This window comes from Phalaenopsis equestris, unplaced genomic scaffold, assembly GCF_001263595.1.
Source record: "Phalaenopsis equestris unplaced genomic scaffold, ASM126359v1 Scaffold000022, whole genome shotgun sequence".
In the NCBI taxonomy this organism is placed as follows: Eukaryota; Viridiplantae; Streptophyta; class Magnoliopsida; order Asparagales; family Orchidaceae; genus Phalaenopsis; species Phalaenopsis equestris.
Window position 1 is genome coordinate 426,272 of NW_018164464.1, and position 15,742 is coordinate 442,013.

Here is a 15,742-nt window from a genome sequence, read left to right on the forward strand (position 1 = left end):
GGCTTAACGAACGAGCCGAACACGAGCTGCTTAACGAGCCGAACTCGAGCTGTTCACGAACAACGAGCCAAATTGACAGCCCTAGTAAACGAGCCGAGCTTGAGCGAGCTCAGGCTGGGCTCGTGTTCGGCTCGTTCGAAATTGTTCATGTTCAAAATCGACTCGAGTTCGAAAATGACTCGTGAACAGTGTGTTCGTGTTTGACTCAATTTAAATATTTGTGTTCGTGTTTGTCTCGTGTTCGGCTCGAAATTGACTCGTTAAAATTAAACTGAAAAAATAAATGTAGAGTGCTGGATTCGAACTTGAACCAAATGTAAGCAAAATAAGGTGCATAACCACATTACAACAAGACCAATTATGATTTAAACTTAGATATAAATATATATAATATATTATTATATAAATAATATGTGTAATACATTTTGATATAAATAATTATATAAATTTTTTATTTCGAGTTAAAATGAGCCGAATACGAGCGAACAAAGAGTTGTTCGTGTTCAGCTCGTTTACTTAACGAACGAGCCGAACACGAGTTGTTCGCGAACATCGAGCTATTTTGACAGCCTTACATATGGGCAAAACAAAATTACAAAAACAAATATATTGATCCTAAAAAACAATACAGTATAAGTACATTGGATTGCCTCTATATGCCTCAAAAACAAAATCCAAGGCAAATATGATTAAAACTTTGAAAAAAAAGAAGAAAAGAAAAACTGATAATCATTGAGGATGAGCAGAAAAACATACCAACACCCAAACAATACTGTTTTCATCTAAATTAGCAAAATCAAGGCTCTATATCCTACGTTTAAAACAGGGGAAAATAACTAGGCCATGAAGCTATTTCTTAAGAACATGCTTCGAATACAAAGCGAGAATATCCTTCTTGTTAGGATTCTTCAGCTGTAGCAGCTCAGCACCAAAGCCATGCTTCGTAAGCTCCTGTTTCAACGTAACAACAGTGAACTTTGTATAATCTTCTGTATCATTATCTTGAAGCACCTGGCTCTGGTTTTGATCATCATCCCCTCTATACACAGACCCGCCATCCTCAGTCAGGTTCAGTTTCAAAGGGCTCGTCGTGCTCTTCGAACGTTTTTCTTTCCTATTAATCTCTCCATCAAACTCCAAATCATGCACAGATTCAGTTGCCGGTTGATATTCTGTCCTTGAACGCCTCCCATGAGCTGCCCTGAGCTTACTATCATGTGTGGACTCATTAAGCCGAATAGTGGTAAGCTCCTGCTGCAGCACATCGAGCTTACTTAGCTGAACTGAGAGAGCCTTGGCTCTGTTGTTCGCCTCGGCGTTGGCAGCACGCTCCGTGGCCAAGAGAGACTCGAGAACTTGTACGGTGCTCGATCTCTGCTCGTTATTCTTGCTAAGCATCGCCTCCATTTCTTCATCCCTCTCTTGAAGCCTTCTCTCCAGCAAATCTGCTTTCAATACAGCTTCAATTTCGGAAGAATGAACCCTCTTAACATCCTCCATTAGCTTAGATTTTTCTCTCTCCAAACCTTCAATCTGCCTCTGCATTCGTTCGATTAGTGTAAGCCGTTCCATGGCCATGTGTTGAGACTCACTCTTTTCTTTCTGAGCAGCAGCAGCCTCAGCTCTAGCAGTATCAGCAACTTCCATGGCATTCTTAGCTTCTCTCTCTGCGTTATTGCACCTATTTTGGGCTGCATCAGACTTCTTGCATTCAGATAGATATTTTTCCTGAAGATGATTCTTTTCTTGCTCAAGAATTTTTAGTTCTTTCTCTTGTGAATGGGAGCTTGATTTGAAAGAATCCAATTTCTCAGTTAGAGCTTTAACTTCCTTCTTCAATGCCGAATTTTCTAACTCGTGGCTCTTCAGACCAGATTCCACAATCTGAAGAAAATTTGCCTCTCTATTAAGATCATATTTGGCATTAATATACAACAACTAAGAAAAAGACAATGCCACATATACCTCCAATTGTGAAACTAAACTGCTTGCATGCATCTCAGTATGGTCTATCTTCGCAGCCAGCTTCCTAATTTCTTCATCCTACAATACAATATAAAAAATAATTTTTTAGATTTCACACATGAAGAAAAGAAAAATTTACGTACGTAGCACATAACTCTTCTGTATTTATATATCTCACACTTAAACTTTCATATTTATATACATAATTCTTTGGTGCTTTAACTCTATGCATGAAAAGATGTATTCCAGTTTTTCAAAAGAAAAATAGAGCCATCTTTTTTGCATGATATTAAAGATTTGAGCGATAGGTGTAAATATGGAAGTTTAGATACAAGATATGTAAACACATAAAAAAAACGTGCCATGCATGTAAATGTCCCAAAAAATATACTGATATCATATATTACCTTCTTAGCTATTTTACTGGATAATTCAGTTCTCAAAGCATCCTCCCTCTGCTGCGCCTTTTTATTGGACTGTTCCAAAGTCAGAGCTGCTCTATCACGAGCAGTTTTAGCTTCTCCAAGGGAAAATTCATATTTACGCTTCCATTCTTTTGCCTCTTCCTGGGCAGCATTTGACTGTTCTCGTAAAGCAGCCAACCTTCCTTCAGTTGCACTGTTTCTGGACTCCAAAGCAGCGGCCTGAAACTTCAATTTCTCTTCCACCGCCTTTTGCTCGGACAAAATATGCTCATATTTGATTTTCCACTCAGCAGATTCGCTCTTTGCAAGCTCCAAGGATTTCGTTATGCTTGAACAACGCTCCTCCAATGTGCTGCATTTACTCTTCCAATTTGCAATATTAACAGAGTAATCATCAGCAAATCTTTTCTTATCATTAACAGCGTCCTCGTAGCGCTTCAGATAGTCGGCCCTGTGCTTCTCATTTGCCTCCAATTGCTTCTTCAGTAGCTCCAATTTGTCATCATTTGAATTGCATCTTAATTTGAGGGCATTCATTTCTGATTTGATCTCATACAACTGCTTATTGTGAAGTTCCAGCATTGGCCCCTTCAAACTGTTAAAGCAAGAAAAAAAATAAAAGATGGTCTTCAAAAGTCATAAATTAGAACTGGGATAAGTGAAATGTTTGGTATAACTTCAAAGCAGCTCATATTAATAATGAATTTTATGGTTGATTAAAATAAGAGCTTAAAGTAGGCGTTCATGCCAATGCTATCATGATTGAGGATTGTCATGCCATTTTCACATTCTATCCTAGATTGTAGAAAGCACGAGGGTAGTCCATACCTCTTCAATATAAATGAAGCCAACATCTCCGATTTTCCACTACCATGAGTAGAGGACTCATAATCATTAACTAAACGGTCCAAAACCTGCAGGAGCATGTATCATAAACATTAATGTTTAATCTAATTCAATATAAGATAAAGCATAATAGATACATTTATCACAAGAAATAAAGATGAATAAAATCAAAGGGCATTACATGCTTCCCACACAATTCTTATGTATTTACATATCCAAGACATAAAATTTGATATTTGCCTGCACAACACTTCAGAGTCATAATCTCATCAAAACATATGCATGAAAAAGAGTATTTCAAATTAAAAAAGTTATTAATAAAGGAACTTTTTATCTGATATGAAAATTTTGAGTGTAATGTAAATATTAATGTTTAGGTGTTAATATGAAAATGCATAAGAATTGTGGTGCCTATGTAAATCCCCCTAAAATAAATCAATAAAAAGAGCTACTCCGAAGTGGATGAATCTGAATCTAATAACAATAATGATAACAAATACATAGTAGCCAAAGGAACGCTGAAAGTACACTAAGTATAAATTAGTAGTATCTATACATTAACATATAACAATTTTATGACAATTAAAGCTCGTTGTAACAAAAAAATAATGTTTAAAAAAGGTGGGTAAAAACATCCAACAAAATATTATTAGCACATTATGAACAAAGGAAAAAACTCTTACTGAAACGACATCATCAACATTTGCATTGGGAACATGGCAAGCAGCTCGTAACTTTTCCTCCATGGTTTTTATTAATCTTGAACACTGCAAATCAGCCGCAAGGAAGGCACTCCTTTTATATTCCTGCGCCAACATTCAAGCATTGACATGCCAAGAAGAATAAGCCTATGTCTATAATATCACTAAAAGATTCGTTGATGATGCTTGATAGAACTTGTAGTACGATAGTGTAAATACACAGCACTTCCTCTAAAACTAAAAGATTAATTCAGCAGTGATAAATTATCTTTCGCAGTTATTTCTGATTTTACATGATAATTAGCGTGGTCTTTTTATATGTCACAATGAGATAAGAAGTGTCAGATAGTGACAATGCATTCATCTGAATTTATTGATCAAAGATAAACATGACAATATTTCACCAGGTCAATTTCAAAAGCCTGCCATCGTGAAAATTAATTAAATTTTATTCTATGTTCTTTGTGTAATAGGGGAGCAATCATGCCAGGTTTGGATTGAATTTTTCGAATGTAAAAAACAATTTTTCAATCATATCAATCAGCTCAAATTAAGAATTAAAAAAACAATACAATATCTATTTCAGTTTCCTAAATTATAGTGGTATTATTTATTTTCATGTATGGAAAGGTCTTGAGGTAATACAATTATAGAATGGACAAATTTTTAACGAGGGAATTTGGTGTTTTTCCATCTGGATTGTCCTCCTTTTTGACAATATTTTTTCATTTTACTTATACCCTCATTGATTCAAAGAAAAATAGTATTAACTTCTTACAAAAACTAAAGTTTACAAAGAGTTAGTGCTATCAATTTTTGGATGGATTTACAAATCAACCAACGTTAAAGTTTGTCAACCCTAACAAATCATTTTCTCTTATTTCCTATTTTCCTACATCACCACTGCCTTCAATAAGCCTTAAACACTTCACAAAAATTGATCATATGCCTTCCACAAATACCAATCTTATTGTCCATCTATTTTGACTAATTGATATAAAAAATTCATACCTACTCACCCTATCCATAAAAGAAAACACAGCCTTTGACAACCATAAAATTTCAGCTAGAAATCTATCTAGAAACCCTAAATAAGTTAATGCTTTTCTTAGACTTCCAGCAATTCTATAAATTTTCCACCACCACTCCAATCACACTTGAAACCTCTTAACGATCTCCCCATCACTTATCTTGCCACTAAGAGCAAGAAAATGCCAATTTCTATAGATTTAGATCTCCATACAACAATGAAGGATCGGAAGCTTTCAAAAAATAATAACTGTCCTATGATACCAATGCTATACAAAAGAAAGTGAACGCACAAATTAAACTTTAAATCACACAAACTTCATCTAAAGTATAAATGAAGTGAGCAAAAACAAAACAATTTGAATCAGATTTAAAAACATAAAATAGAAAACCAACAAAAGAAACATGGCAAGATCATTTGGCGTTTACCTCAAATGTCTTCTTGAAGAAATTATTAAGAAGTTTTTCATAATTCAGCCGTGCTGAGCCAACCCCCACAGCGTTAGAATTAAAGACATTAAGTGCCTTCTGCATAGCAACTTCATGCGCTTCTCTTAAAATATCCTAAAATAAAACAGAGTGAATAATGCATTCATATCATGATAAGGCGAATAAATGTTCGCAGAATCGTACTTCCTCAGCTGGTATGGTGCGATCAAAGGAAGATGTGTACATCTCAGTAGCAGCATCATACGCTCGACGGCATTCTGTCTCCTCAACACTCTGGAGGGTGTAGAACATGTGATCATAAAGTTAGATAAGCAAAAATGATTCATGAATTTTAAACTGTCATTTTTAAAATTTTGCATAGAACATAGGTAGTTTTGTACTTATCTAAAGAAGATAAATCTAAAAATGTCCTTTGTTTAAAGTTGCTCATAAAATAATTATAAAAAAAATCATAAATAAATACAAAATGAAATGAAAAATCTAAAAAGAGAAAATCCCACAAGAAGATTAACCTGCCAAGAGGAAGATATTGTAGGCACAGCACCCTTGTTGATGGCATCCAAGAATGACTGTGTAATGCCAGCAAGAATAGGACCTGTCATAACAGAAGCACCAATTTGTTTAGGCCTCGTTCTCTCGAAGATAAACTCTGTCAAGGCATCCAGGCTAGACCTAAACTCAGGACGTAATCTATCAAGCTGAAAGAGAGAGAGAGATCACAAAAAATGTCAACAACGCTGGTTAAAAGTTAATGCTTCATAACAAAATTCATGATTTCCATACAGGTATTTGGTCCAGACGCTGCAAATCACTTTCATTGTTCAGTGGCCGCACAAGAGTAAAACATTCTCTATCAGGGAAAAGGCCACGAATGGACTCCCTAATCTGTCAATAAATTATTAATAATAAGCAAATCCACTTGAAAGGGTACGCAAAAAATATAAAAGTATAAAGAAAAATTGCACTGCTAATAAATGATAGCCAGCTGCATAAGTACACAAAATAAAAAATTTATTGAATACAAATGAAAATGCATTTCACTACCTCATTCTTTGCTGATATGTCTTTTCCTCCACCTTGAACATGCCTCAAGGCTTGTTCTAAATAATCCCGGGGAGTAATTCTTCGGTTGTCCTCCACCAAATCCAAGTAGAAATCCTGACAAAAAGAGAACAATTTAAACAGCAAAGTTAGCTAATTCCAAATAGAAAGCATATGTATGGCATCAAATAAAACGAATGGTATATCGTCACCCTCAATAGCCAAATGAAAACTGGAGAGAATTGTCCGAGTTCAGATGTTGTGGTCCTCCCAGAAGCTCGAACACGAATATGTTTAGTCATTTGGGTAACCAAGGATAAGCGGTCAAGTGCAGCCTCATCAATACCGCCCATCTAGCCGAGAAAACAACATAGAGGTGACCATAAAATGAGTTTGTTAGCAAGCCATTTAATGATAAGGAAGTAACATAACAAAGTTAAGACTACTACCACAGAAACTAATGAATTTGCAGACATCTTTTTACAATATTTACTATAATCAATATTTAAAATTACACAATTGGGTATTGAGGAATTTTTCGTTCGTGAGCCAAGGTATAAGACTCGAAGTGTTTTGAGGTTTAAGTCTCAAATTTAAAAAATTATATAAATAAATAAATATTGTATAAGCTATTAATATTTTAACTTATTAAAACATTAAACAACAATATAACAACATTTTAAGTAAAAAATAATAAAATGTGTTAAATTAGAAGTAACATGTTAATATCCTAAGATCATACTATGAAATAAGTTGGATTATGCAAACATTAAACTATCAATATAAAATAATATATTAAAATAAAATACTAAAATATTAAAACATAAGAATCAAAATAAGTTTAACATCAGTGTTTCCCTCCAATTGATACTCCATCAACTTAAGAAGAATATAAAAATTCATCAACATTTGAATTTTTAAATTTAAAAGTTTCTATTACTTTCGTCACCCACTTGAATTCTATTAAAATCATCGACATAATGAATAGTTTAACTTGTGTCTTATCCTTGACGTTATCTATATTCTCTCATTTCTTATAATTTTTAATCTCAATTATCTTATTTTTTTAATAAATAATCATTAATAAAAATATTAATTAAAATAATAATTATATTGATAGTTAGAACTTCAACTAGATAATTTTTTGTGGATACATTTTCTTTTTATTTTTGTTATTTAATATGTGCGGTGTGAGGGTTAATAAGTGATTTATATTAATATTACTTTTATATTTATTAAAAAAGATGTGTCGATAGCTCCAAGATTTTGAATAGTTCTTTGAAGCGAGACGTGCCTCAAGATGTGCCTCAACTTATGCCAATGAGGCAATGAGGCATAAGCCTTATTGCAATTTTTTGTAAAAAGAATCGAGGCAAGCCTCAAGGCACGCCTCATATTACGTAATTTTAAAAAAAGAGTACAATAAAATGTTTTGCCCAAATATAACCTAGAATTTCTACATCACAACCAAGCATTATACAGGCAACATGAATAATAAATTTTATCATTATAAAATAACTTGAACACAATACATCTCATTCTACAAATTAGGAAAAAAAACAAGAAATTCCTACCTGATTGTATATGAACATGCTTGATAAAAGAACAGCTAAGGAAAATATCTGGATACTGTAAGTCCCCTGCGAGTAAAGAGCAAATATAAGCTAAGCGTAAATAATTAGCTCATTTGCTTTCTTCTAAGAAGGAAACAACAAGGCAATAAATGTAATAAGCATTCCCCAAATATGCTAAGCCTACTGCACAGCAATTGCACATGAGATATGTATGAAGGTACACAAAACTTTTAATTTCAAATGTAAATAAAAATGTAAATTGCCCAAGAACTTCAGCATCAAAGATAAAGGATTCAATTCAGATGAAAAAAACACTAAAATTATTCAACTAAAAGAGTCCAGTATTTTCAAGCTGCTATAATAAGGGTATAATCCACAACAAGCAGATTCACTAAGCCTTCAGAAGCCCACTGCAGAATATACATTTTGGAGGCATTTTTGTTTTATGTAATAGAAAAGAAAAATATTAACTCTGGGATAGCAAAACAATAAATTCAAGCATAAATTTTAAACCTCATCTTTCCCACCTATGAGATCCTGGTTTTGACAACTCATGCAGTAGTGTAGCTTTCTCAAGTGCAAAAGTATACAACAAATATCAACAAGTAAAATGAAAAACAAATGAACTTAGAAACTAATTCAGCAAATTTTCAGAAGGTTGAGAATGAAATCAGTCTTCCAAAATTGCCAAGAACGCTTAGCTAGCCTACAGTCTGACAGCCAAAAGTCTTCAGCCTAGTTACCCATAAATTTGCACTATAATATCAGTGATGTAACCATTAGGGCACTTGTTTATATTGCCACCATTCTGACCAATAGGTCATGACATAAAATCACATAAATAACCCTTCTAAAATGTCGGGATAAAGCCACTTACATCAATAAAGCTAGAAACTACATTGGCAAAACAAACATGGCACACCATTTATTTGAAATAGAATATTAATTAGCAAATATACCAATAATTGATGTAAATAAAAAAAATATTACCTACTTAACTGAATTAGAAACATTCACTGCATAAGGTAGCAAGCTGATTGCTATGATTTCAGTCTACTTGATCATTGTGAATCCTTTAGTAAGGGCTTAACAGTTCGAGTACTTGCTTTTGAAGAAAAAATTAGAGTTGCAAAAGTAACTACAAAAATCATAAAACAATAAAATAACCAAATCCACTGAATATTGAAATATTTTAGAAGATATTTGTACGAAACTAAAATATCCAATAGATTAAAAAGACAAGCCAGGCATGGTTGGAACTGAAAGTCAGAAACAATGAATTAATTAGAGAACAAAATTCTTATTTCAGATCGCAAATAGTTTTATGTGTTGTTTTATAAAAAATGCAACAAAAGAATAACTTTTGTATGGGATGAATATGAAAAAATGCTAACCGTTTGATCATAGGCATCAATCCCTTCACTGTCCAGAAGTAAGAGGTTGTATTCAGTTCCATCAAGGGCTGTTTTCTTCAACGGTGCACTCCACATCCATAGTCCCTTAGTGCAAGGACGATGAGTAGAAGAAACTTGGAAACCACTACTCCTTCCCAGAAGCTATCAAACGTAACATACATGCAACATAGGATAAAATGAATGATAAAATACTAACTACAAGCCACATGTGCAATATATCAAATAAATAAATAAAAGTGTACTTGTAACACCTGCTATAACGAGAATAGTTACTAGGATTGAGTTTGTGCAATATGTTTAACAGATTACAAAAAAAAAAAAACACAAGTTTCCCTAAACATTTCAAATTTCAATATATATGTATGTCACAAACACACACACACAAACACACTACAGACACTCACACATGTATGTATGTACATAAATATATATGTATTTATGTATGTATGTACATAAAAATGTATATGTGTCTATAAATATAGATATATGCACGTATACATACATAGGTATGTATGTATGTATGTATGTATGCATGCATACATGTGTATGTGTGTTGTCTGAAAAAGAAAACTTAACAGTTAAATGCCCTTGGGAGAGAATAGAAAAAATATTAAACATTAATAAAATAAATTAAAAAAAAAAAGAGACCAAAATAATAAAATTTTGAGCCTATCTGGAAAAACTTTCTATCAGCTTCGTTTTTACCACTACATTACCATTTGATTAACGATCATTTGGCTTGGTTCCAAAAAATGTTGCTATATAGTATAAATTCTTATGACAAAGCACATCTTATGTTTTAGTGGCATAGCTACATTTCAAGGCTTCTCAATCCAAAATATCATAATTGTCATCTAACTACAAAAAGTGCATGATAACTTCAAACAAAACAAACCATATTGGAGAAAAAATTCTTACTTCACTGATTCCCATCCCCTTTGGAGTTTATACAGCATTAATTGCATAGTCAACAATAATGTTATGAAGTTTCAATTTAATAAAAACTTTAAAAAAAGAAAAATGAGGTTATTGAAACCCATAAATAAATAACTAGAAATTCATCCTTAAATGCTTTCAAGTACAATAAAAAATGGGAACACAACCTTAATTCTTTTCCTTCAACAAACTATTTAATTCATGTATTTCATACACATCATTATCAATAATTATAATATCATTTACTATATCCCTTATTTTAGAATTTTACAGCCACTATGTGACCAACCTTTCATTTTTTAATACCAACCAGTAGATGTAAAACTAAACTTTAGGCTCCGTTTGGGGCAACTTATCCGCTGCGGCGGCGTTTTGCTGCCTCACCGTTTGGAAACTGTGTTTGAACAGCTTATCCAAAAACGCAGTTGGTTTTTTACACTAAACACGAAACGTGGGTCGAACCCCGCAATCCGCGTTTCCAGATAAGCGACTTATCTGGATAAGCACAAGTTGCCCCAAACTCACTCTTAGTGAATCAAGCCTTGAGGATTGAATTAGACATATGAAACACAAACACGGGGATGGACAGAAACATAGGACATAGACATGCCACGTCTCAAACACGATATAATTACAAAAAGTAAGACATAACGTGTCATGAACATGCTTTTATATTAGGGCATTTACATACATAACGTCCAAACTCTACTTTTAATATTTATAACACCCAAATATTTTATATCACATAAAAAAAGACCACTATTGTAACTTCTAAAATGTGAAATACACATTCTCATGCATAGGTAAAGCGGCATAAATATAAAGCTTGAAGTTTAGTTGTGACTTATGTAAAAAAATTGAAATTAAGTGGAATGTACATAAATCTTCCTTCTATATTTAGTATATTTTTAATCTAAAATAAATCTATATTTACTAATTAATAAATTAGAAGTATAAAATAAATTAGGAAAAGTGTATGTGCCTTCATTGCCTCAATAATCATCCTCCCTTCTACATCCAAGAGTAATTGATTTCTCTGACATATCATCTTCCTATCGTACCTTCCAAAAAAGCCTTATTGTATTTAGCGTCTCTGAGTGTCTCAACGTGATATAAATCAATTTAGGTGTAATTTTTTTTAAAACTTTCCATTGAGTTTAATTTTTCGGCACATTGTATTGCATTGTGTGTCATGTGCCATTGTGTCCAACATTGTATCATTGCCAAGTCGTTATGGTCTCGCTGACTTGTCGGAGCCCAATTTTGCTTCCAAAATAGGTTGTCACATATCGAAGCATGTCGAAGTCATGTCCGTGTTCGACAAGTATTTGACACATACACGTATGCCATTCGAAGTGTGTGTGACTCATAGATAAAGACAAAATCTTTCAACTTACAAATTCTCTTTCCCAATAATTATAATATCATTTACTCTTCCCCATTTCTTCAAATTTTACAACCATTATGTGATCAGCCTTTCATGATTTAAATCCTAAACGAATCAATGTAGAGAATTGAACCTATTGAACCAAGCTCATGTAATTGTTTTAAAGCATAAAGAAACTTTTTCAGCTTACATGCTCTCTTTCCTCTTCCAATTGAAGGCTTGAAAGAAGTTTCACATATGCTCCTCTTTTGATTCTGTTTAAAAAAATTTTTAATGTCAATTTCATAATATTCTCGCTCTAAGTTTGCAATTATATATAAGAAAATACATATAGTACTAAATTTTATAACTATAGAGTAAATGTCTCATCAAAGTCTATTCCCTTAATTTTGTGTGAGGCTTTAAGCTATTAATTAAGCCATATATTTATCAATTGATTCATTCGTCTTATATTTGATAGTAAGTAATTACTTGCTTTTAATTACCTTCTTATTTTCCTTTTGCACTTTGGCTCTAGATTTTCTGCACTTCGTTACTATATTTTAGTTACAATACCTCTCAATCTTGGTGGTAAATGCTCCTTCAAATGTGAGGTAAACCAAGTTTATACCAAATAATTAGAAACTGGATATTCTATGCAAAATATGACACCATTTCTAAGCGCAATAAGCAAATCTAGATTAGCACTTGCAGCCTCCTCAATTTGACCTTTTTGTGGGTTTGATGACGACTACATTGAAAATTATGTTTCCATGGGTAAATCAAAATTAATTTTTTCATAAGAAACTCTTCTCCCAAATTGGTTATTTCAATAGCTTAAGAAAGTCTTTCAATGAGAAGAACTGGGATATTTAGACGTGGAAAGGGAAATAGTGGGGTCCCAACAATATTCCCTATTGAAATTTTCTCCTTGTTCAGTAATACTGGAAAAACAATTGACACCCTAAGAGAGTGACATCAATAGAAATCCAATAAATTTTTTAAGGTTGAAGAGGAACATTGCCTTTTTGAGTTGGAAAATATCCAATAGACATGAATTTGAAGGTTCTTGAATAAGTTGACTTTAAATGGGTTGTTGATTGGGCACATAGGTAGTACACACAAAATTCTTGGTGGAAAAGAAATGATGACTCTTAAGTGAGGGTATTAATTAAGAAAAACACTTATAAGCCAGTGGGTTAAACAGAAATGACAGTGGCTTTCCCACAATAGGAGCTTTAGATAGAGTCACATAATGAAACTTGCAGCCACTAAGAGATGATTGTTCTTTCTTTTGGTTGCTCCATTTTGTCAAGGAGCATAAATACAAAAACTCTAATGGAGTATTATATATCAAATAGATATAGAGTAAACTCTTAGAAGAAATATTTTTCCCCATTACTGGTATGAACAATTTAAATGGGGTTTTGAAACACATTTTTGCTGAGTTATGAAAGCGCTTAGACAAGGCACAAGACAAAATCTTCACTCATGAGATGGATCCAATAAACCCTTGAAAAGTCAATGAATAAAATGAATCATCGAGTTCCCATCAAGCTTGTAGATCTTGTGGGTCCCCGTATGTCATTGTCAATATGTTAAAAGACCATGGATGCCTTGTAGAGTTTAAGAAAAATTCTTTCAATTTTTTTTTTTTTGCAGGATCACACATTTCATAGTTGAAAAAGAGTTCTTATCGATAAACAAGTTTGGGAGTGTCGGCCGTTTTTTACCTTTTAACCCTTCGTGATTTGAAAAAGTGAATGATTTTGTGATTTTGAAAATAATTTAAATATAAATATAACCTTTTTTTGATTTTTTTTTTAAATGTAACATTTTAATTTTAAAATAAGTGAGACTAAAGAATTTTTTAGATGATTGAATACAATACTAAGGGTAATACACTTATCCCGAAGAATAAATATATCACTTGTAATAGGAATTCAATCACCTAGACTAAAGAATTTGTGACATCCATATTGGTCTGCGAAATATTTTATAAAAAGACCAACAAGTTCCCCTACCTAACATAAAAAATTAGATAGGGTTTATTTTATTTGGGTTCCTGGTCCCCTATAGAGGCAAGCCCCTATAGTTAATTACATCTTATATGATTAAAATCACTTAAGAAAACTCTCGATTAAGATCAGGTGGTTTTGCCTTCAAGATTTCAAAGTTTAAGTTTTCACGATTGGACATGGAAAAATCAAATGGGAATGACTCAAAATAGGAACAATTATTTAAGGAATCCAAAGAAAAGAAAAGTAGGGGATATCACAGATCTAGGGAAAACCCCGGTGAACTCCCAACTATCCTACTGTTTGGCTTTATGTCTTTTGAAATGATTTAATTTAATATTTTAATCTTGTAAATTATTTATGATTTAGGACTCATGTTTACACAATATCGAACTGTGCAAATAGTCTAAAAAGATGGGAGGATTTACACCGTACCACACAATAACCTCAGAATCCTAAAGCGTTAGGACTTATAATTGTACAACAAAATTGTACAAAAAGCCTAAAGAGTGATCCTATAGATTGTTATTTAAACTAAAGATAATAATAGGTGATGTGAATGTGTTCATGTGATGTGAAGATGTTTCGTTGTTGCAGATCCGCTTAGAAATTATTCCTCGTCGCGCTGCCCACGATGTTTGCTCCAAACTCCTCATAGTAGCACCTCCTGGTTTAGTTTTAGTTTTAAACATGCTCTTAACCACTAGGTTATCCTAAACTAAGGCATAGCATATCAAAATAACTAAGTATGCAATGTGAAAGAAAAGTAATAATGCACTGTATAGTAAAGAGAAAAGACAATATAACATGCTTAAAAAAAAGCATAACGTGCTAGGGAAGCAGTATAACAGACTATGAAAACAATATAACATGTTTTAAAATAAAATGTTGTAATGTAAATTAAACCTATACACCTGAGAGGTTCATTGCTCCTTTAAATTTAGTTATTATGTGCTGTGTAAAAGAGGAAAGTATGACCTGAAAAGGACTTAACGAAAACAGGTAAATCGTAGCGAAAAGATAAACAAATAAAATGAAATACCATACCACATATAAAAGACCGATAATAAGGAATTGAGAATAAGAAATTCATATGTGATATTGGAATGTCCCCAATTGCCAGGAGGATTTGAGGGTAAGACAAACTCAAATCCCGGAGAAGTTGTGCTCCTAAGATCTAGGATGTCTTCACTTTAGTTTAAACTTGAAGTGTCCTAAAGTGTCTAATCTCAATTAAGTGTCTTTTCACTAATCCTCAAACATCTATAGATCCAGCTTCATTTTCACTAATCCTCAAACATCTATAGATCCAGCTTAGCTCGCTATCAGGCTCCTAAAACCTAGGGGTAAACTCATAGTTTTGGCAAAAGAATTGTGAGTTGTGCTTCAATCCTAGTTAAAGGAATTGGATTTTAAATTGATTCAAAACTTAAGGGATCTAAGTGTAAGTCCACTAATCTCTCAATCGTTATCTAAATTCTCATTTCTTTTTTTATTCCAACTAGTCTTCCAATTTACAATTTATTTTTCCTTACGTAAAAGAAGAGGTGGATTGTTCGTTACCCTATCTCCTCTCTAGATTGTATCATCCCAAAAATTCAAATTTCAATTTTAATTTTCTCTCATTTTCTCTTACCCTCCTATTTTCCTTGAGGTTATAAATCATTTCTGAATATAATTAAATCGAAAATTCTCATTTTTAACTTTACCATTAAAAAAAGAAAACAAAACAAACGAAAAAGTAGACCAATCCATTTTTAAAACCAAGTTAAATCAATAAAACTCATGAATGTATCGATCTAAAACATTTAAACTCGTTAAAAGGAAAATGATTGGATCAATCTCGAGAAGGATATCCTTTTCAAGTGACAATTTTATGGATCTCCAAACCGAACATGACTTCAATTTATATCAAACTCAAAATGAAGCTTCAAGAGCTTTCTACATTTCATAAAATATAGGAGAACAATCCATAG

The 15,742-nt window shown here is 32.8% G+C and overlaps 1 protein-coding gene across 1 annotated transcript in view; it reads right to left on the bottom strand.

Moving 5' to 3' along the window:
* Positions 1-621: 621 nt before the first annotated feature.
* The window catches only part of LOC110018459 (guanylate-binding protein 3-like), a 28,999-nt gene continuing 13,878 nt past the window's right edge, over positions 622-15,742 (bottom strand). Inside the window, exons 2-14 of the mRNA XM_020715780.1 lie at positions 9,426-9,587; positions 8,032-8,097; positions 6,670-6,810; positions 6,461-6,574; positions 6,200-6,301; positions 5,929-6,114; positions 5,600-5,689; positions 5,396-5,530; positions 3,920-4,042; positions 3,219-3,304; positions 2,373-2,985; positions 1,966-2,043; positions 622-1,884 (exon numbers count right to left, since the gene is read on the bottom strand). Coding sequence (XP_020571439.1) covers positions 850-1,884; positions 1,966-2,043; positions 2,373-2,985; positions 3,219-3,304; positions 3,920-4,042; positions 5,396-5,530; positions 5,600-5,689; positions 5,929-6,114; positions 6,200-6,301; positions 6,461-6,574; positions 6,670-6,810; positions 8,032-8,097; positions 9,426-9,587 — 2,931 coding nt within the window. The 3' untranslated portion in view covers positions 622-849. The remainder of the gene's footprint in view (positions 1,885-1,965; positions 2,044-2,372; positions 2,986-3,218; positions 3,305-3,919; positions 4,043-5,395; positions 5,531-5,599; positions 5,690-5,928; positions 6,115-6,199; positions 6,302-6,460; positions 6,575-6,669; positions 6,811-8,031; positions 8,098-9,425; positions 9,588-15,742) is intronic.